Here is a 23,243-nt window from a genome sequence, read left to right as displayed (position 1 = left end):
TCACTTCTGGATCGTAGCATGAGATCTTGATTTAGTAATATACTAATAACGACAAATGCAGCTTATGGCTTTATGTTAACCTAATTTCTTAGACTAAACATGCTTGTTTGCAGGTTTTTCTGAGATGTTTTTAATATATTCACCTTAAGTGTATTTTTTGAGAAGCTGCGGAAGGTTTGGTGACAATAACTGAAGGAAAGATGGATTTCTGTGTTAGGATATTGCACTGATTTCCATCTGTGGGAACCACTGCTCTAGAGACACTTGACCCACAAATACTCATATGGCATAGTTTAGAGCCCAGCCTAATGAGGTCATTTGAAGTTGGACTTACTTGAGCAAGGCCAAAGCAGGGGTATCTGCAGTGTGCTTTGAAAACTGAGAGTTGGGAATTGGTAATATAGGGAGGCCTGTAGAGACAGGACTTTTTCCTGTCCATTTGCGAAGTGTTTTACTTATGTTTACTTCTAGATCTCAAATTATTGCATATTTTTGAAATTATATCAGCAAACTGTAACTTAGTTTTTTCACATAAGAAGAAAATAATTTTCTTTAAGCGAATGTTTTTTTTTCTTTGCTGTAGCTTTGTTTTCAGCCTTTTTTTTTCTTTGAGCCCTTCATTATTTTTTCCTCACTTGCTTCTTTTTCTGTATTTCCATTCAATAATTTGTCCACTTTTGTGGATTATCTGCAGTAGTAAAAGATACTGCTTTTGTGTTCCCGAGATGTTTTGTGCTAAGTACACTAACATTCTAACAACAGCAATGTAATAAAATTCAAATGTTTCAGATGTTTGTGTTGCAAAGACTGTACTTTTGAAGCTCAGATATGTTAACACTGATAAACTGTTCTCATTTGGATAAAGGAAGAAATGATAGATGTGTAAGAAGGGAAGGGGTTTCATTAGGTCAGTCCCTACCCTGAGGCAGAAGCAAATACACTGAAATCATGTCTGACAGACATTTGTCTGATCTGTTCTTAAAAAACTCAAAAGAGGGGAATACCACGCCTCTTCACTGGTCTATTTATAGCTAGTACATAACTATCATTATAGTTAGGAGGCTTTTCTTAATATTTAACTTGAGTCTCTGTCTTGGTGCTAGTTAAGCCAGTTAGTTCTTGTCCAACTATTATTACTCATGCAGGATGATGATTTCTGTACTCTTTGCACCAACTGCATACGCGAAGACTGTTCTTCTGTCTCCTTTTATTTCAGTCTTCTCTTCACTAAACTGTGCAAACAGGCCTTTTCTTCACAGGTCATGTTTTCTCAGGATTTTTGTTGTTGTTAACTCTCACTGGGCTCTGTGTGATTTGTCTGTATCTTTTTCAAAGTTCCTCAGACAAAGTCTTACAGCAACAGAGTAATTAACTTAGTCTATAAGTTGCAGCAGAAGTAACATGACAGCCTTATTAAAATGTCATTCTAGGGTGTGTGTGTGCAGGTATGGTTGGTTTTTGTTTTGTTGTTGGTTTTTTTCCCAACAACATCAGGTTCTTGGCTCCTGCATTTGTTAACACAGGAGCTTGTATTAGCATTTGTTAAATCAGGTATCTCTTTCTTCATATATATGAATTTGAGTTATCTTTCCGAAGAATAGAACTTTATACTGTATTGAATTCAATCTTTACTTCAGGTTAGTTTTCTTATATTAACCATTTCTAAACTCAACAGGATCACTGTTCAATAAGTTATTCTACAGGAAAGTATGCAGTTTCTGCTCTTCCACATCTATTTCTCGGCGCATACAATCCCTGCAGCTTTTGAACAGAAGCCTGCTCTACAACAGGAAGCTTGATTGAGAACAAGTTCTCCTAGGGTTAGATGCAGCTTCTGTTGGCAAAATGTGTCTTTACCAGTCTATTTTATACATGTGCTGTCTTTGAAGTAAGTCGTATTGCTAAGGTAACTTCTGTCAGTGTAACTGTACCTGAACAAGCCTTTTGCCATGTTGAGATGTCATACAGTCCAATGACACAGTGGAATAAATTTTTATCCTGTAGGCATGCTTTTTTGGAAGAATTGCAGAGCCAGCTACGAAACATGTGTTCAACATGTTCCCTGGCTTTACTCCATTTTATCTTACTTATGTAGATGATTTTATCCATAATTTTTGAGGTTAGATCACAGATGGGACAAATTGTGTGATTCTTTCAGCAGTGCTGCCTTCACAAAAAACGAAACAGACACCAATAATAATTATTAAAGAAGGCCTTTAGTTTCTTGCAGGAAGAACTATTCAGGTAGTCAGTGTTGATTACCTCTTACCTATCCTCAAAATTATTTTAAAATAATTTAGACAAGGGAGTTCTGTAAATGCCAACAGTTTGAATACCATGTTACCAAAACAATAACAATGGAAACTGTAGTCTCACCTTTGAACAAAGATTTGAAAACTGGAAGACATCTGGATCAAGCTGTTTTTTGAATTTAAAAAAAGAGAACTAAAATACTGACACAAGCAGTAATTAAACTTCTAAAGAAAATCTAAAGAAAATAAGACATTCTACTGAAGAACATGAGAATTGTCACCCTAAATATTTTTCGAATCTAACTGCTGAAAACTGATTGGTAAAGCTCGACCTGTATTTAATCGTTGTTTTGTCACGCTGACTTTTTGTATTTTTAGCAGTGCCACAATTATTGTAAGTCCAGCATGAGGATTTTTATTGAAAAAGAAAAAAAAGTAGTTGGAATGGCAAACCTTCAAGCACTGTTTTGTTTTTTCCATAATGGCTTGATGATAACTGAATGGGCAGAAAGTAGTACTTAGAAAGGAGTTTCGTGCACTGCTGATACCAGTAAGTGCAGTAACTTCTGTCAGCGGTGAGGTGGATAGTGTAATGAATGACTCTTTAAGCTGCAGCAGCAAGTTCCTTTAGAGAATATCTATTAAGGCTCTGTGTCTGTGATACTGGCACTATCATGAAGTGGCTGACAAGTTTTAGGTAAAATCTTAATCCGTAATGAAATCAGACAAAAGATAATCCAGTATTCTTCCTCCAATGGTAAGCATGAATGAATGATTACGGAAGAGTAAGAACAGGGCAAGCATATATAATACTTAGCTTGAATATTCTTTCAATCCCTAATTATTTTCAGTAAAGGTCCATTCTTAATCTGATGTGTTTTTTGTGTAGTTAGTAATCTTTGGATTTTTATCCTCAAACTTGACCAGTCCTTTTTTTGTATGCAGCTAAATGTCTGGCATCCAAATATCCTTTGGTAAGAAATTCGACAGGTATGCTATTTTCTATGTTAAAATCTACCTTCTTTTTTTTTAACTTAGCTTGTACTGGTTTCCTTTGGTGCCACATTTCTTTTGGAAAAGAGTGAACAATCCATCTCTGTCCAATATAACAATCCCTCTCTCTGTTCCTCATATGACTTTGTAGCCCTTTATTGCTTTCTCCCTCCACCCGAATATTTCTGAAACCAGTGTGTCCTAACTTGCCTATTTGTTCCCCCCCGTAGAACCCATTCTGTGCCTTCAATTGTACCTTTTGCTCTTCTCTGAAACTACTGTATTCTGCTACATCCTCTTCTAGAGCTGAAGGCCCCAGAACTGCTAGTGATATTCAGGATGGGCAGACAGTGATCTGTTTTGGACTGATCTCTTTGTTAATAATTCCTAACATTGGCTTTCATTTCTGAGCGCTGGTAGTATTCGGTGCAAAGCCCATTGCTTGATTATGTACAAAGTTAGAACTGCCTCTCTTCCTCTTCGCCTCCGCCCACCAACTTGCATCACTTTCATGCATCTGTGCTGCCTATCATTTGCTTTATTGCTCAGTCCCCTAATCTGATAAAGACCACCTCCTCTACTAGAGTCGACCCATTCCTTGATCTCCTGAATAACATAGTATTGATAAGCACAGTAGTGTCGGCAAATCAGTTTTTTGGAACATATCTATTCTTCCGTGCTCTATCGTAATTATCCATATGTCCATTATTTCTAGTTTATTTGTTTGGATGTGGGCGTGTACATAGTAATCCTTCCACTGGTATACTCTCCCAACTTTTGAGTCTGTAGTTAGTTTACCTTATTAACTGTATTTGAGGGTTCTTACATATTTATCAGCTGAGGCAAAAGTATAATTATGTAGCATCACGGATGTCATTGTAATGATTTGGTACCCGCTGCTAAGGGGTGTGCTATGGGAGATGCAAGAGAGAAACCGTATGAGGATACAGTGTCTTCATGGTTTTGCGTTTGATTCTTGAGCGCTAGGTTTTTATTGTTACATTTTGGTTTATATGTTATTATGAGGGCTTGAGTTGAATTACATTTTTTTCTGGTCCGCAGGAAGCTAAAGATTGTTACCAAAGAGCTTGTGTACTTGATAGCTTAGCAATATCTTAATGTGTTGGCCTGTGTGGGTCATCCAGTTTAAAAACAGTGCCTACTGAATACGGATAAAAACTTACAAATTTGTCCATTTAGACCCACTCAGTGAGACCTGCTGGCTACAAAAATGATGCACAATCATATTACGTGTGTGGTAAAAAAATCTTTGGATTTTGCACAGTGTGTGTTATCTATGCATGCACGTAAGGTTCTCTCAGTTGCCGTTAATGTATATTAAGTACACACTTGTCCGTCTTCTCAGTGGTATTATTAAGCCCTCTGTACAGTTCTAAGCATGCAAGGTCTGAGTCTACCTGTACCTGTGGCTCCCTGGTTAAATTTATTGCTCTTTGTTGTTGTCTTTGTTGAATGTTTTAATCTTGAATTGGAGATTGATTCAGGAGTGTTTTTTCTATGCTGTGTTGGAAATCTGTATGGCTCATGAATGTCTTATCCTACTTAAATATTCCATGTTAGTGTATTATGAGATACTTTTGCACTTTGTTCTTATTACTGATGATAGAAATAATGGAAAAAATGTCTGACTGAATGTATAGAGTTAGTTTGAGTTATGATGGGGAGAGAGCACAAGGGTATTGAACTAGAAAGATTGGAGTGTGAGCCAGGAAAGGCATTTTAGGCAGAAGCTCCAGGTGATGGTTTGTTAATGTGGTGGGAAAACTTTGTGGCAAGGTAGCAGAAGGTGGTGAGAAAAATTGTAGCTTTATTATCATACTTTGGATTTCCTCATTGTATCACTGCTTTATGTAGTGTGCAGGAAGAACTGTGCTTTGAGGAATGAGTAAGATAGTCTGTAACGAAGACTGTTCACTGAGGATTCCTTCTTGATTTGTTGCAAAATTTGGAAGAGGTATAGCAAATGAGACTGAGATGTCTTCACAGTAAAGACATGAAAATGTCCCTAGAGAATTAGATTCTGTCCTTGCTGGTGTCACAGCAAGATACTAGGCAGATCATCTTAATCAGAAAGGTTCACGTGTATTGTTGTGTTCAGTTTTTTTGGTACTTGATTTGAAATGATAGTAGCGTGATTTGCAGTCATGACTAAAACAGCTGCAACTGTGAAATCAGTGAGTTTTGCTCTGAATGGAAGATGCTGTCAAATGTGATGGTTATATTGAAGAAGAATAAAGTTTCTCAGTTTTAGCACCTGAAGATTGATATTAAAACCAGCTGTAGAAATGGAGAGTGGGTTTATTTCTTTGGCTTATTTCCCGAAAGAGTTTTCCTTCAACCCGTCAGGGTCACAGAACTGGAAGATGAACTGAAAATGATAGAACTAGTTACTGGAGTTTAAGGATGTGCTTTCTTCTGTATGCTCTCAAAAGCAAAATCTGACTGATGAGTTGTATGTAATTGTTCTCATACATTTAAAAAATGGAGCATTTTAATTACAATACTCCGTTTCTGCTGGAAGCCTGCTTTTTGTCTCATGTACTTTATTTTTGCTTAAAGAATAATGTTCATAGATTGTAAGTGGTTTGTGGTAGGTATACTTTTCTAGTGAATGGTTACTCTTAAAATTCATTGTTGTAGCACCGTCTTCCATTTTTAGAATTGTGAAGGAAGGCAGGACTCACCAATACCACTAGTGCTGGTAAGAGTAAGTTTGCTTACCATGTACAGTTAGTTCTTTGGCTTAACTGGTGGTCTTGAATTCTGTTACAAGGAAAGAAATATACTGCATTCTTTTAAGGTATATGCTGTGGACTGTCTGTGATACAAAAAAAAAAAAAGGTTTTCCTCCAGTAGAATCTTGGATAGAGGACATGCAGTTACAATTGTAGCAGGGAATGGTTTTCATTGTAACACCTTTAGCCCTTCTTCACAAATATTTTGACGTGCCAGTCATAAGTTTGGAGTAAAACTAGCATCGATGCCACTCATGACAGCTTCAGCAGAAGGCCTCCAAATGGCAGCAGCAGGTGCTGAGCCGAAAGCATGACTGAGATTTTTAGAAGGAGAAACAGAAGCACCTAAATCAGATTATAACACTCACGGTAGTGCATGTTTCATGGGATTCTAAAAGGACTAAAATTTTTTGTACTTGTTTTCTTTGAGAAGCCTTTTATAGGCTACTCAGTTCACGTAAGATAGTAAATTAGGAAAAAGTCACAAATATCCCAAAAGTATTTGTGGGCATTATAATGTTATCTGAATATACTGGGTAAGCCTTAAACATTTTTCTTAAGTGAATAGCATTAATCTGTTTGTGTAACATATAGCTTAGTTAATGGTGAGGAATTTGTTCTTCTTAGTGTTGTGTTGCTTTGAGACTTTCTGCCACGGTGGTGGTGATAAATTTCCAAGAGTGATTTGGAGGCAGTGATGCAGTTATTTGTAGCCCAGTGAACTGTGTCTATTACTTTTTAACATACTTTTGTGAGAAAATCTGATCTTGGATAAGAGTAGAAGAGTATGAGCAGTCAATTTCTAGCCAGTATGTTCTGTTGCAAAATTGGCAACACTAAAATATTTTGCAAGGTGTTACTGTGGCATCTGTGGGCAAGTTTCAGCTGTTGTGACCCTTCCTCAATTTAAAATGCATATGTTTGTTTCATAATAGTTCGGGGTTTTTTTCTTGAAATCATGAACAGGTCCTAAGAAAGCATCATGACTTTCAAGGCAGATTTGTTTGATGTATCAACAGAGTGACTCTTCAGTTAGGTCGAGAAATGAGCTGTCAGAGGGAGTGCTTTGGCTGCTGCTGAGGCAATAACAGATACAGGAAATGGAGAAGTTCTGTGAAACTTGAATTAGGTGAAGAAAGAGGTCTTGTTGAGGAAAGTAGATGCTTTTCTATTTGAGGCCAATTACAGTCTTATCTTTTGTTGTGTACTTGAAGTGGAGTGGATTTATGAAGGGTTAGCCAATAGAGGCTCTTGATACCATTTGGAAAGGAGAGGTTCATTCAAAGCAGGAAACTTGCACTTAAGTGCCTTGAAACTCTCTAAATATGCTTATCTCTCCCTATCAACTGTAAAGGAAGTGTAGGGAGATTAGCTTTCCTAGACTACAGTTACTCTTTGTGTATATTGCTCTAAGTGTTAAGATATTTGTCTCAGAAGCATAATTTTGCTATAAACTCATCTTGAACTAAATTATCTGCTACTTTGCATATTTATGAGAATAATCCTTAAAAATTGTGTCCTTGCATTCTCAAACCTTCCAACACTTTTTAACTTTTTTGAGTCAAGATCATTGTTCATCAAGCTGATAAATGTTATATGAATGTGTCAAATTACAGTTTATAGAACAGCAGGAACTAAAGATTTAATCTGAGTAGGATGAAGTCTTACTTTTGTCACTGTGCATGTTGGATCCTTCAGTTCATTCTGAAGTCTGTTTCTCAAAGTACTTCGAGAGATGAGCTGCATTTATGGTGGTAGAACTGACAGCACTGCTTTTTGAGGTTTTATCCTCCCTGTAACTGTGAGGGCACCATCCATAATTAGAAGTTGTATTTTATGCAAGTCTGGGGGTTTTTTCTTTTTTTTTTTTCTTTTTTCTAAATTGAACTCTGGAAGCAGTACAGCTGGTAACCATTCTTTTCAGAAAATAAACAAATACCAAATCGTGTCTGTAGCTGTACAGATGAGGTAAGTCTGTGTGGTCTTGTGTGCGAAATTAGACATTAGATACCTGATACATCTGTAATAAAGGTACTGATGCTTCAGCCATCCCCCACTTGCTGTCTGCAGTCTTTCTGATATTCTGCATTGAACAGTGTATCTGTAGGTTGTGTACAGAAGCAAGATGGCTTCTGCATACACTGCATTTTTTTATACACACAAGGATTGCATTATCCCTCTTTAACATAAGTGCAATACAAAATTAGATAATTATACATTGTGATTTAATAATTGTTCTGAATTGTCTCTTGCTAAGACTGTCCAATCTTGCAGCTGCAACTTTTTTTCCAATTTCCTAAATGATTGTCTTTATGTCAAAATGCATTCAATGAAAAAGCATTATTGAATAAACATAATAAAACACAATATTTAGACTTATATAAAATACAGCTTCTAATTATGGGTGGTGCCCTCCTGGTTGCAGGGAGGATAAAAGTTCAAAAAGCAGTCCTGTCAGTTTTAGCACCATAAAGGCAGCTCATCTCTTAAAAAAAACAATTATTGAACACAAAAATTAATATTAAATGGGGGGAAAATAACAATAAATTATTATATGTATTTAAAATATTTAACTGTATTTAAATACATTTTGTTGGACTCTGACTGTTTTTAAACATGATTCAGGTCATTTACGTAAGCTGTAACTTATGTATCTCATTTTGCATACCTGATCATTGCCGGTCTGTAGGGGGTTGCACTAAGAAGCATATTCATTGATGTTTTCTGCTAAATAGGAATATGGATCTCAAAATATTTTATTTTAATTCATCAGCTGAGTTTCCTGTTAGTTAATTGAGACTTTAAAGCAAATAATTAAAATGTCATGTGATATTTAACCAAATAGTTGGAAAAACTTAAGTAGGGTAATTGCTGTAGTTAGTTCTATTAACTAATCTGTAATCATTTCAAGAAGCCATATTTTGCTTGGCAGTAATACTAATCCTTGAAATCAAGGCATTTACTGTGTTTTTGCTTTTAATTCCATGGTAGAAACCAAGTTAATTATTACATTATTTTACTCTCAGTTGATGTGGAGGTAAATAATTGGCAGCTCTTTGACCCTTTCCTTTACCCTTCTCAGTTATTTATACAATATTTGCAATCCACTAGAATCTTCTTGTTTTGCAGGTATTTCCAAGTATTTGCAAGAATGATCCAGAAAACTGAACCACTAATTTTATGAAGAGTCTTAGTTAAACTCTTATAAGTCCCTGGATCTTTCATTTAAAATGTTTGATCTGAAGTATATTACAAATAGTGCATTGTATCTCTTTGTTGTTGTGGATGGTAAAATTTCTATTCCAGTAACACTGTGCTGTGGTTTGGATACATCCTTTTGATTTTTTTTCAAAACCAGAAGAAAAAATGGATGCTGGCTATTTTTTCCTGTTTTTTACCACCACTTGCTTTTTTCACCATCTAAATTCAGTAAAACACATGTATCTGAGGTTTTTTCTTTTTTTCCTTAATATGTTTTTATTAAAAAAAAATTAACTTTGAATGAGTTGGGTGCTATTGTTTCGTAAAGCCTATTATGCTGATAGTGATAGTTGGCTCATGGTACTATGTGTTTAAGGTTGCTTGGTCTCTGTACAATAGGTTAAAATAGCTTGGGATTCTGAATAAACTGGTTTAATTACAAGAGAGTGAGAAATTCAGGGCAAAGTTTAGAAGTATACTAACTAAGCTACATACAATCAGAACAAGACTTAAAATATTTTGAAAAATAAAGCCAAGTACTTTTGCAGGAAATAAACCAGAAATGCTCTTTCTGGAAAGGAGTACTTGATGTGTTTATGTTCCTTACTCTGTCAGTCATTCTAGTGGTAGAAGAGTTTAGCTCAGCTGTTCTGGATAGAATTGTTGAATGATGATAACTATGGAAAAGCAAATAGTAAGGGGGGAAAATAGAGGGGAATACAGTTTCTGTCTGATGCTCTGAGTCCGGGACAGGTAGTCAATCCTGAATTACTGCCCTGGTTGTGAGAGCTCCTGCTCTAGATTGTGTCTCTCTCCCTTGCTCTGGGGCATCAGCTGGCAGAGCTTGATTGGTTCTGCTGTTTTGCCAGTCTTTCCTAGCACAGCAGAACTAGGTGGACCCTCTCAGTGTTTCCTGTCTAGTGCAATTAATCTCACTATTTATCACTATCGGGATAAATTAAGGGGGGAAGAAAGTGCTTCGGAATAGAAGGGGGCACGTGACAGAGGAAGAACTAAGGAGGAGAATATTACTGCTCTGTGGCTCATGCCCTTACTGGCGTGCTGTTGATAGGCAAGACCCCTCCCTGCTGGCTTTCAGACCTTAGGATTCCTTGAGGTGTGCAAAGAAGGCTGGAATCAAACGTTTTAACAGCTTTTTTCTAAGAAACTCTTATCCATTCAATCCCCTCCAATACCTTTTCATTTTAAAAGATCCCATAGTACTGTGACAGGAAGAATATTTCTGTTATTTTATTCACCAGTTAAACTTAATTTCTAATGTTTGAAATTTGACCCACTGAGTCCTATTTTTTTTTTTGCTTTGTTTTCCAAATTTTACCTTAATTTATCAATGTGTCATTGGCTTTTGATTTGGATTGATTTAATCTTTCTCTCCTTTTCCTACTTTCCCTATGAACCCTTTTCTTATGTATTATTACAATATGTTAAAGATCTGAATTTTTCTAAAACTGAACTCACATCTGATGTGTTATTGTTAGACTCCAATTATTAACAGACCTTTCTGTTACCGGCTTAAGTATTTTTCTTGTTACTGCTCTTTGCTTCTCTTTTTTTTCTGTCCTTCATGATTTTGTGTTACTGCTGCTGCTTTCATGTTCTTTGAAAAGGGTGGCTTTTTGTCCAGTGTTCATTTGTGTCTATGTCCATATAAAATCCTCTCCTTTACAATCGTTTCTATGGAGTTACCTTTCAGGTATCTGCTAATGTCTTGTAACAATACTGAATTTTCTTCTATGCTTGCCACACTATGTAAGTTCCTGTCATTTATGCCAACAATTGCTGTGAGCTATGAAAAATTCTTCTGTAGAAGTTCAGATTTAGGTATTACTGTTTGCTGTCTTGTTCACAGACACTATTTTTGTTTGATTTTAAATAAAAAAACATGACAAGCAGTGCTGCACATTATTTTGGTTAAAGGTTAAATAGGTGTATTTGACTAGGTGATCACCTGAGGTTTTGTCAGCCTTGCTTACTGTGATTCATAAGAGGTTGGTTGTGTGAGACCAATCATTTGATAGTTTAAAAGTAACATTTTGGGGGTAAAACCATTTTGTCTGGCTCATTCTTCTTGCTATGAAATAGATTTTTATAGTCTTACTTTATATTCTGATTATCCATTCTACAGTCTGAAAAATTGCCTGTGAACACTCACTCTTCATGTTTACCTGGCTCTTTGTATCACCTTTTTTTTCCTAATAGATGAGTATGTCTCTGAATAGCAATGCTAGCAAATTGTGATTTCTTGGTGATTTTGGTTTAACTTGCTTATGCCTAATATAGTATAATCTCCAATTTAACCTTTATCTGTGATTGGAATAATTATAGTGCATCTTTCTTCTTTTGAGTTCACATTGTGTCATTTTGCTTTGGTGCAAGAATGGGGAATCTTTGGACTGATTTATTTTAGTGAAAATTTGTAGGGAATTGGTATCTGTGAGATTCCTACCCCACTATTGGAACAGGTTTGGACTCCAAAGGTGTAAGGCACCTTTCTATGTTGGTAAAGTGTAATTGTACAAGTCTGAATTCCTTAGAAAATCAGGCTAAGATAGATTGTTTGTTTCACTGTATTTTTTTCTTGATTTTTAACATATGAGGCAGCATGAAAGCTGGCTTATGTTCTTAAGTGCTTATATACTACCTTTACTGTTCTTATATGATTAGTTTATGGTTCTCATTGTAGCCATAGCTAATTTTACCCCTTAAAAATTGTACTTCTGTTATGAAGTTAGATGCTGTAGAAACCATTCATTTCTGCACGCTATGTATCTCCATGTATATATACAGAACTAAAACACCCTTTCTAGCTCACTTAATAAATATTCACCTCATATATAGCATCTGCTTGCTTTCTTCCTCTGCTTGTGAGGGTAAAGCTTTTTTTTTCTAGCCTACAAGTTTTTGAATGTGACCAAGTCAGTCATGAGAGACGATGTAATATGGATGCCGGTGTTTGTGTACTTTTATCTCTCAGTAACCAAGAGGCAGCTTAACCCTGTTGTGTGTATTACAGGAGAAGTGTATGCATATGGACAATTAGCACGGAGTACTTGAACAGCTAGATTATCGTCCGCATGACTGACTTGCCCTCAGGCTTTGTTTCATTTGCCATGAGAAAGCTAAAAACAATTTCCAAGAATCACCTGGATTTTTTTTCCTTCAGTGGCTTTCTCGGATTCTGAAAGACTTCCAGGCTCTGTGGAAGGTGGCTGATGGGAAGTGAATCATGAATATGAAGCAGCGTCTCTCCACCCTTGTATCCAAAATGCTGTTGCTAGGATATTCTTCTTTGTTTGCTACTCTTATCACATCATCACCTTTTTGAAATTCATTCTCTGTCATCCTTTCTTTAATTACATTCATATTCAAGCTTCTTGTTCTTCTCTGCAAGACCTTGACATAATCTTATTCTACCTTTGCATCTGCTCGTGTTTTTTGCTGCCTTTGCTTCTCCTGAATCTTTCTCCGAGTTTGAGTTTTCTCTGTTTTGCTTCCTTTTTGTCCTGCATTGTCATCTACTCAGTGTGTCTGTGTGTTTTGCTAATGCTACTTTGTAACCATGGATTAGGGTATGCTTTTTTCTCTTTCTACTGAATGTATATTTTTTTTTTGTTTAAAAAATGTTGATTTTTTTTTTGTCAGCTTCTTTTTACTCTCTCCCCACCACCACCCTCTTATTATAGTCCATTGTGAAAATGAGCAGTTAAAACCAGAAGTGTTTTCTCAATTCACAAAGGTGAAGTGTTCATAAAGTTTGGTCTAGGTCATCTGTTTAATTGAAATCTTGATGTTGTTAGCTTATTTTTGAAGTGACACTAAATGCTAACAAAAACACTGTTAAGATGTTTAATTGGTGATTAATTATACTTTATATTTGAACAGAAAGAACTTTGGTTAAAAGGGATGATACGGTGAGAAGTCCCTAAGTTATTCAGAGAAATCTTAATTTTTCTAGTGGTTGTTTTTTTTTTTTCTTCTAAGGAATAAGAAGAAAGTGGAAGGGAAAAGAAATGGATGCTCACTCATTAGCTTATGTTCTTCTAATGAGAGATGCCACAGATTAATACTAAAGAATGAATTCTTGTAGCTGGAGGGACTTGCAGAAGATGTTTCCTAATATGTTTTTTCTTTTTCAGCTTGCCTGCCCTATATGAGCCCTGTAGCTGAAGTATCTTGAGCTTCCAAATTTGGTTATTTCAGCTAGGTTGAGGAAGAACATCTAGGGTATTTTTGTTTGGAGATATAACTTGTTCTTGTTTTCTTAAAGTGTGGCAGAAGATTTAAAATGCCTCACAGAACTTTTGTATTTCATTGAAATGCTTACAAGGAAGTATTACAAAAGTACTTCATCCAAAGTCATGAAACACATTTTTACATTTAATGTAGTAAGACAGCTAATTAAATCAGACATTTTATGAAAATTACACTAGCTCTCATTTTAAGACAGTTGGATCAAATACAGAATTAAAAAAAATGTTTTATAAGCACTTTAGTGAATAGTTCTTTGGAAGATCCCCTAAGACTACTGTTGATACAAAAACCATAGGAAATAATTGAATATGTGATCTGTTTTGCTTTTTTTAACTCTTAGGGATGCAAAAGGTGCAAATAATCAGACATGGGGAGAAAAGTTAGTTGTGTTATTTAAGGCTATAAAGGTAATCCCAGTTCACTAAGTAAACCAGATCTCCTGGCACCTTGTGTGAGAGCAAGGCCCAAAGATTCTGCCCCTGTTTTGAGTGATCTTGGCTACTATCCTTCGGCCTCTGTTTTCCTCTCTGAAGATTAGTACAAACCCCTTTCTTTTGTATCTTCATGGTTTTCCTTTTCTGTTATGGAGCAACAGAAGCTTTTTCTTTTCTAAATTTTTTTGAAACAGATTTTTTGTCTCCCCCTTTGGTGGCATCAAAAGGCTGGAGACCACATTAGTAGTAAAAGTTGGCGTTGTGCCTTGAGACTGCAGGCAGCCCAGGCCTCACACCCTTGCAGGCTTTAATACTTTACAAAGCATTAGATGGGAGTTTCTTTCCCACAACTTGGAAGCTGTTTCAGGTACTGTTTTGAGGCTGTCTGTAGACTTGAGAGTATGTAACTCTGAATACACTTGAATCATATTTTCAGCTTTATTTTAGTTCTAATGTGCTCTCTTGCATGCTCTCTCAACTGAACTGATTTCTGGTTGCAGTGGGACCTCTGGATCTTCTTTAAAAGCCTGATCTCTTCTTGGTTATTACAGAGCTTGAAATAGACAATAGTAGATGAGTCATCTGATATGTAGGTAAAAGGCAATATACAGCAGAGAGCTTTATATGGCTCTCAAGTCCAAATTTCTTCCTGAAAAATATGCCAAAGTTCTTGAATCTTTCTAGTGCCCCGCTCTAGTTCCACTGGTGAAATGAATGCTGCTCGAGAAGGCTGTTTTCATGAAACGAGTATGTAAGAGACATGATGCCAGAAACTCTTAGATGCCTAACTGAAGATGCTCAGAAATCCTTTTGAAAATTGTAATTAATTTGTTGTTATCTAGAAAATTGGCAAAATATTCAAGCAAGGAAGCCTGACTGGCTGGTGCTGAAAGAGCCTGCTCACCTCTCCTCTGTTGTCAGCCATGTGCTCCCAGAGCTTGGCCCTGTGCTGGCATCAGGGGTCATTTGACACTGGAGAGGAATTAAACAATGAGAAAACAAATTCTGTTTAAAAAAGAAAAAAAATTAGTCGTGTTCTGTTGGTGTAGCTCCTTGAATGAACGTGCAGGGAAATCATCTGTTTTATCAGAGTAGGGTAGATCTTTTGGCTCTCAGTCAGAAGGATGGATGGTTCACTGCAGCCAGGAAAAGGGAGGAGGGAATAGCCTCTCCCTACTTGGTCACAGTGACTGCTTAAGAAATTAGAGAGTTTTCTTCTATGATCTTGCATTGAAAATTCTGAATTCTTCCTCTGGTAGCCTGTATTACAACAAATCTCATTCCCCATTTAGGGATATGTCTTTGGTTTTTTGCTGTTAAGATCCATAATAGTAATCTCATGTAAAGATTATTTTAATTGGTCCTTAATTACTGTTTTTTTTTCACTTGGTCGATGTTCAAGATATTGGGATAGACAATATAGACACATGTTCATAAATGTGCCCCCTATGTTTCTGCTTTTCTGGATAACTTGTATATTGTATATTAAAAGTTAATACCTGCTGTCTTCCAGAGGCATTTGCTTTCAGGGATGTTGGGATATCTGTGTAATGCTCTTGAATTATGATAAAAAAACCTTACCAATTGAAGTTTTCTAGTTTATATAAACAGCAGGCATTGATGCCTCTTGATTTGTGCTGTGAGTTTCATATATATAAATATATATGAACTATGTATATGTAGTTCTGAACACAGAACTTTGAACACCAGATACAGCAACCTGCAGAAAAAGAACCGGTTCTTAATAATCTGAACTAGTGGGTATCCCATGTAGCAGAGTTTTATGGCTAATTAAGCTACTAATAATCATTTGGGGGTGTAGATAGAGACTAAAATCAGCTTAAGTCTAGAAGAATATTTAGTTCAGGCTTTCTATCTTCTGAAAATCTATGTATGTTGCTCAGAGCCCAGTGAAGCTTTGGGGACAATATCCGTTCTCTCCATATGTCATATCTACATATGCAATCTTATTCGTAGTTTATATGCATATTTGATATGAAGAATATTAGAAGAACTGTCTGTAAACAATGAAGAGTTGACTGTTTTACGTGGCTTTGACAACTTCAATAATTGTGTATTTTTTGTTTTGCATTTTAGGAAATAAAATAATGCTAACAAAGCAACTATTTCCCTGAAGTTCAAGTTTTCAGGCTCACTGCCATTATGGGTAAGTCTTGTGTGTAATGTATATAAAAATTTAATTTGGATACTTTTCACTTCTATTGAAGACCGAAAACATTAACGTAATACCATTCCTAGGAAATGTGTGCTTTGGCTGTGTAACTAAATGTAACTTTTACATGAAAGGCAATGTTCAGCTGCGTTGCTAGTATTCAAAATACTTCTGGTTTTTTTCCATTGGAATATAGCACTTTTCCCTCATTATGTGGTAACTTAAAAATCCAAGTATAGGAAATTAGATTCATGATATTAGGGTACTGAGCAATATTTACTGTGCTCTAAATGGTAATGGCTATTGGGGAAAAAACCCACAAAGTCTATATTAAAGAATTTTGTCGTATTGTCTGGTGTCATTGCAGTGCAAAGCCAGGACTCTGTAAATGGTCTAACTGCGTTTTTCTAAATATGTAGCACATTTGTGTTACTTTAAATTTGATGTCGATTTTTCAAGTTGTACATGCTTTTTAATGAGTTGATCATGTTGTTCTTGTAACCACTTATCGGTGTTCAGTCTCAAAAAGAATCCCAACAAACAAACCAACCAAAACACACACATTTTTGTATTGCTTTTGTTAATCTTTTATTGTTATGCTAATTTTTTCCTAACCTCATGCTTAATAATAAAGTAACTGAATTTAGGAATACAGCACTCTTTAGATTTCTGATATTCTCCAACATTTTGTGAGAGAGAAATGATTATTGAGTCATATTGGATATTCAGTAAGCTTTAGATGCTTTGCCACAATGCTTGGGTTTCCTTTGTATGAAATATGCTACCTAGTGACCACTGGGACCTCCAACCAACTGCTAAAAGAAAAAGTCTTTTTTTTTATCAAAGAGCACTAGATTAGGCTGTAACACAGTAAAACAGTTAACTTTTTTAATTGTGGCAGGTTTTGAAGTGTGTTTTAGTGTGAAAAAGGAGTAACTGTGAGCTGCAAGAATGTCTTCAGTTCTGCCATTAAATATTGCTAGTAAAACTTGCTTTTATAGATTTGCATATCTTAATAGAGTTATGAATAATGACAGTACGAGTGATCACCAAAGTTACTCATTTTCAGACCAGTTTTCTGATCTGTTAGGAATCTATTAAATTAGAACACAGAATTCCCACATTTTCCTGATATGACAAATATATTTGGTTATATTTGAAGAGTGTGAAGGAATTCTTATCATTGCTGAATACCTGGAATGCTTGCTTGCTGATTTTCTCAGGTTTGTGTTTGAGAAATACTGTTGTTTGTAAATCACAGCACTTAGCAATGAATTCTTCAACAAACATGTCCATTGCGAAGTAGTGTGAAGGCATACAATCAACACCTTTTTAGATAAATTTTTTTATCCAATGTTCTAGATGCACATTGAATACAGTATTGTTGCTGTGGCAAGCAATTAATACAAAATATTAGTGACAAATAAATTTCCCTTAGAGATGGATGTACGGGCTTCTGAGTGCCTAAGTGCTTTCCTGTCTAAAGGAGCATCCCAGTTCCAGGGCAAACCTTGTCTAGCATGGCCTCAGGCCATCACAGCTGCAGCAGATCATCAGGATTTAGGATTTTGTGTGAACTTGAAATCTAAGCTGCGTAGCACTGCTGCCCCTAAATTGTCCCCTGGGTTCAGTGCTTCTGTTTCTCCTTGTGAATTACTCCTGGAAGCCCTAAAAAACCCCTACATTTGCAGTTCTGGGAAAGTTCTGTGGTGTTTTGGTTTTGTTTTTAAATTACTCTGTGGGCTGTCAGCAGATGCTCAAATAGTGGAGATGTTCCTCTAGGAGTTTGTGTATGCTTCCTATGTGCATGACCGTACCTGTTCAGGACAGAGGAAACATGATTCAAAAGTTCTTGTTTTTCTTTTTCTTTATTTTATGAATTGGAGCGGAGGGGGAAATATGATTTCTAGTTAACATGTCATACATGGACATTATTTGAAACAAAGTAGATAAACTTTTTCTTTTCCCCACCCTTCTCTTATTAATACAGCCTGCAGTTCTGTAGAGTTGTCAATCTCTGTTATGACTTCAGTTTTTTAAACCTGCCATTTGAGTGTGTTTACTGATTAAGCTGTTTATTTCCTTAAGCACTGTAATGATAAATAAAATAAAAATGTTTGCAACATGGCAGTAATTTTTTTTAATTTGGCAATTATGTACTGAAGTCTAATACGGACTTTTAGATTTTAGAATAATGCCTGCCTAATTGTGAAATGAGACAGTAATGCACTTCAAATGTAACAGTCATTTACACTTCTCTTATCTGGTCTTTTTCTCTGAGCAGATGAGCAGCAAGCTTTGAATTCAATCATGCAGGATTTGGCAGTGCTTCATAAAGCCAGCCGTCCTGTATTGCCCCAGCAAGAAACAGGAAAACCAAAGTCATCTTCGCCTAAAAAACAGGTAATCTTTAATATTCTTACTAACCTATTGAACACGGAATGTCCTGCTGTGACTTCTATAATTATTTTTCTTGCCAGACCAGTGAACATACCAGAATGAGCTATTAGTCTCCCACATGTGCTGCCATTTTCTTTGTTCATGTTCTTAAATTAGCAGCAAAATGAAATGGTGGCATTTCAGACCAGATCATAGTGTGTGATTAAATGACTCTGATCCTGATAAATTGAAGATCATAGGGGTGTTTTGACACTGTACGTAGATTGTTGTTGTTATCATTATTATTATTATATTGGTACTAGACTATTTTAAAATATCACGGTGTGCTAGCATCTCTTATTTGGAATGCTTCTTTAGAATGAATTTTATAGGTATACTAGATTGCCTAGTTGTCAGCTATGTCAGTAGAATGTCAGTAAAGAATGTCAGTACAGCAGCAGAAACGTACTAAGCTCCTTTACTGCATCTTTGGCCTCAATTTTTTGTTTGTTCATATGCTGGAAATGTGAGTTCTTTTCAGCTCTGTTTTTCTTCTGCAGATACTGAACACAAATGGAAAAGTGGTAAATAATTAGTTGATAGGTTTGAACTATTATATGGAGACATTAAGAGAGGAGAGGACGTGGGTTTTTACCCAAGTTGTTGTAATAGCCCTATTGAAATAACTGTATGTTTATTTGATTGGATCCTTAATTGACAGTCCAATATTTCATGAAACTTCATTTTTTGCAGTCTGTGTTCTAACCTTTTAAAGATCAAAGTATTTGAATATATTTGGCTCTTAAACTGTCAAAAACTGATGGCTACATCTTTTTCATTCTGTGCTTTAAAAGCTGTAAGAGTTCAGTATATAACACAAGGGTGCTTTGCTAGTGTCATATAACTCACTCCTGAGCCATGACTTTAGATGTTGAAGTAATGTGCATATATATGATCCAAAATGATTTGAATATAATACGTGTTTAGAAAGTTAGAAGAAAAATAGTTGAGCCATTTCTGAGTTTAAATGTGGTAGGGGTGAGGGGGAAATACATGTTTGTCATTCGGTTTAAATTTGTGAATCTTGAAAGTAATCACTTGCGAATCAAGTAGTTCTTTTGGAAGATACAACATTGTTATTTGGATATAATCTCTGTGGTTGAATGCATTATTTTTTTTTTTCCTGCAATAGTTGCTAATACAATTTGATTCTTAAAATTCTAAGATATTTAAATTTAAAATTTTAAAATATTTTGCAAAACAATTTTATTTCCATGTAACTGCAGATATTTACAGGTATCTTTGTTATTGGGAAATTGATTGCATGAATGCTGGCTTAATTACATGTGTGGTTTCTATGGTAATGCTTATGAAACAAGATATGTTTCTTAAGCCTGGAATGCTCAGCTTTGAAGGGTTCATAAAAACCTGTTATAGTAGCTAAGACTACCTGCCTGTTCATGATGGCGAATTCTTTGGTAATCAGTTCCATGCTGAATTTGAAATCATGAATCTGTTATAATATTAAAATATATTGATAGAAAATAATGTGTTTACTTACAGAAGCATTCATGGTACTTCAGAATAATTTTTTGTATTTTTTATACACTTTAAACCTCTATCAGATACCTCAGCTGAAGTAGCTTGTTAAAATGCTTGGTATATCAGAAAGGACGGAAGATTAATATGGACTGCTCAAGGATTTTACTTTTGGTGTAGGATTATTGAATGGGATTTCATGCTCTTCATTAAAGGAGGTAGTAACAAACTAATAGTGGTTCCTTTATCTCCTTTCTTACAGAATGATGTTAGAGTCAAATTTGAACATCGAGGTGAAAAAAGGTAAGGTGGAAACACAGGAAACAGTCTTGTCTTTTAATTATTTGTAGAATTTTGTTGGGCTCCTATCATAAAGTTTCAAATAAACTGTTCAAAGTGTTTCAGATATCTGAGTGTATTTGGTTTGAGCTTAAATTTAATTTTGATATGAACACAATTTAAGGAGAATGAATCTGTTTAAAATGGGGGCTCTAAGTATACATAAATAGAGAATTATCTTACTGTAGCTATGTCGCATGTAATGTACTTCATTTTTTTATCCTTCAGATAGATGTTTGTAGCCTAGAACAATTACTTAGATCATTAGCATAGATCTCAAATATGAGTAGACCAGCAAATAATTTTTTTTGCTGTGTCATATGTGTAATAAATGCATGATAATGTATTTACTGTAACACCCAGAGGAAGAAGCCTCGATCTTAAAGCTCAATATTGGATTGTACTTTGGAGGAACCAATCTGAGAACTGTAATAGGAAAATTTATTAGACTTTATAATTAGAATGTTTTCATTGATAATTTTGAATAATCAGTTAAAATTTATTTTCATTTTGTGTATGAGAGGTGAATGGTGTACACGCCTAAAGTATACAAACATCTACCTCTATATACCTCTGCTCTGACTGGCTGCTCAAAAGCTTTTACAGAAGTCGATCCACAATTCCGTGCAGGACTGGTTTGTGGACAACTCATTTTGTCTGTCTCTTTCTGAAAGCATAAATCTTCATTGTACCTACAGAGAAATGGTTATAGAATAAGATCTTTGAAAATACTTAATGAAAAAGGAAATAATATCCAGGTCATGCTATTTGTCAATAGAAATGCTAAATTCCTTAAGTAAAGATGGCTTCAGAATGAAACCTGTGCTACTTCTGGGCAGTCCTTAGTGTGATGTGCAATAGATCAGTGTGTATCCACGCTGATTACAGTATGTGCCCTCTCTTTACATGGGGTAGTAAGATAGCAGTGAGTTCCCTAGGTATTAACACTCTTCAGCTTCTTTCCATCACTTTTCTGAACATCACATGTGACAGTGCATCAGTAATGGTTGAGTGCTATAAGTAATTTGGAGGAAATAAATCTTTTCAAAAGCTTTGAAAATTGAGGACTTTTCTACCTAGCAATTTCTTGTGAAATAAGTGGAAGCATAAATTTAAAACAGAGGACTCTTTCCTCACTGCCAGTCTGCACGGGCAGTGTGTTTCTGCAGTTTATTTTAATTCACTTTCACAGTGGACTAAGTTAATCAATTCAATATGAATACAAGCGTAAAGTAAGTGTGTGGAAAGATACCTTTCCCTAGGTTTTATGCTGGTGGGCCTAGTTCTGTTTTGGACTGTCCCAAGTAACTTGAGCCTGCTGGCCCAGGGATACTGGGCAGCCCAGGGTCATTGCTCAGCATGAATTATAATACTTTTGTTGCCTGAGCATGTAGATCTAAAGATAAATTAATGAAATGATGCAAGAAAGATAAGTTACGCAATGGCTTTCTCGCTAGCTTTTAAAAGGGGAAGTGGAAAAGAGAAGTGATTCCAGAGTTTCTTTCGGTAGTGAATGTAGCACTCTGTACCAAGGAGCATGCACTGTGACGGGCAGAGGTCCAGACTTGCTAAACAAATTAACTACAGTGAGAGTTGGTGTTGGGGTTGTTTTTTTTTTTTTAAGATTTTATTTTTTCAAAATAATTTTAAATTGGTAGTGGCCTGGCTTCTAGCCTCATTTCGGTGAGAAATACTGTTCCGTAACCAGTGTACCAATTGAAAACACTGATAAGAGACAGTTATCCTTTGCTAATTTTTCTGCTTCACAAAATTTGAGTGCTATTTCTTTTTTGAATGTGAATTGAATGTACCTCACTAGCTTAGTCACCTCTAAAAACTTTTTTTGTTTAATGGTTTTGTGTCTTAAATAATATAACAGTTTTCTATAGTAAAAGGTCAGTTACAGGCATTTTGGGCTATTTGGTTTGACGAGACATTCAATTAAAGGAAAATCTGAGTTGTTGACCTACAACTGCACCATTCTTACAGGAGCACACCTGAAGCACAGTTATTGATGGACTCAGCAGTTTGAGCGTGTAATTCCTTATGGTAAAGATGGTGACATTTAGTTACATTCCTCAGATGAGAGAGTCTTCTGGATTTCCAAAACATGGGGACTGTAGGAGTAATTCCTTTCTGATGCTTATGCTTGTCAGCCTACGGTACTCCATTATCTTAGTTTTTTGAAGTAGAAAATTTTAGAAGTTTCTAAGAATTTGCCTCTGGAATGGAGGCATGCAAAGCATTAAGTTAAGAAAGAAGCCTATGCAAGCAAGTAAAATAATCATAATGAGATCTAATTTTATGTGTGATCATCCCTTGTAACTTCTTCACTGCTCTTCTCTCTTTTTTTAATGACTCAGAATGTGGAGGACAGTCAATAAAGCATAGCCTCTTATGGTCTTTTTAGTAATAAATTTAATTCTAAGATCACTCTTGAGTAGTGAGTTGCCAGATTTTCATAAGTAATGGACAAAAATTCTTTATAACTTAAATTGTGTTTCAGGATCCTGCAATTACCAAGGCCTGTTAAACTTGAAGATCTTGCAGCTAAAGCTAAAGTTGCTTTTGGACAAACTATGGATTTACATTATAGCAATAATGAGGTAATATTCTGTGTCTTCTAAATTCTCAGTGACTTGTACATTGATTATTTTAAGGCTGAAATTTGCTCTTGTAAGCAGTGAGAACTACTCCTGTGATAAAATTTATTCCAGTCACAAAACTCCAGATTTCTAATGTGTGTGTTCTCAAATATGTGAGGCTTGTCTAGATTAAGGTAGGCAGGAGATGCATGAAATGTTTTATGAAGAGAGTCATATCTTAATAAATCATGTCTCAGACTTGATTGGGAATGGGTAAATTGTCTTCCTGCTCTGCCACAGTCCTGTTGCATGACTTTGGG

At 35.7% G+C, this 23,243-nt stretch overlaps 1 protein-coding gene across 2 annotated transcripts in view; it reads left to right on the top strand.

Annotated features, from left to right (window-relative positions):
- Positions 1–23,243, top strand: part of MAP3K2 (mitogen-activated protein kinase kinase kinase 2) — a 55,285-nt gene that overhangs the window by 3,271 nt on the left and 28,771 nt on the right. For both annotated transcript variants that reach the window (XM_075152929.1, XM_075152930.1), the window contains exons 2-5: positions 16,006–16,075; positions 18,366–18,484; positions 20,262–20,302; positions 22,845–22,944. In XM_075152929.1, coding sequence (XP_075009030.1) covers positions 16,072–16,075; positions 18,366–18,484; positions 20,262–20,302; positions 22,845–22,944 — 264 coding nt within the window. In that variant the 5' untranslated portion in view covers positions 16,006–16,071. The remainder of the gene's footprint in view (positions 1–16,005; positions 16,076–18,365; positions 18,485–20,261; positions 20,303–22,844; positions 22,945–23,243) is intronic.

This window comes from Calonectris borealis, chromosome 6 (assembly GCF_964195595.1).
Source record: "Calonectris borealis chromosome 6, bCalBor7.hap1.2, whole genome shotgun sequence".
NCBI lineage: Eukaryota > Metazoa > Chordata > Aves > Procellariiformes > Procellariidae > Calonectris > Calonectris borealis.
Note: the sequence above shows the minus strand (reverse complement) of the source record. Positions and strands in the feature narration are given on the sequence as shown.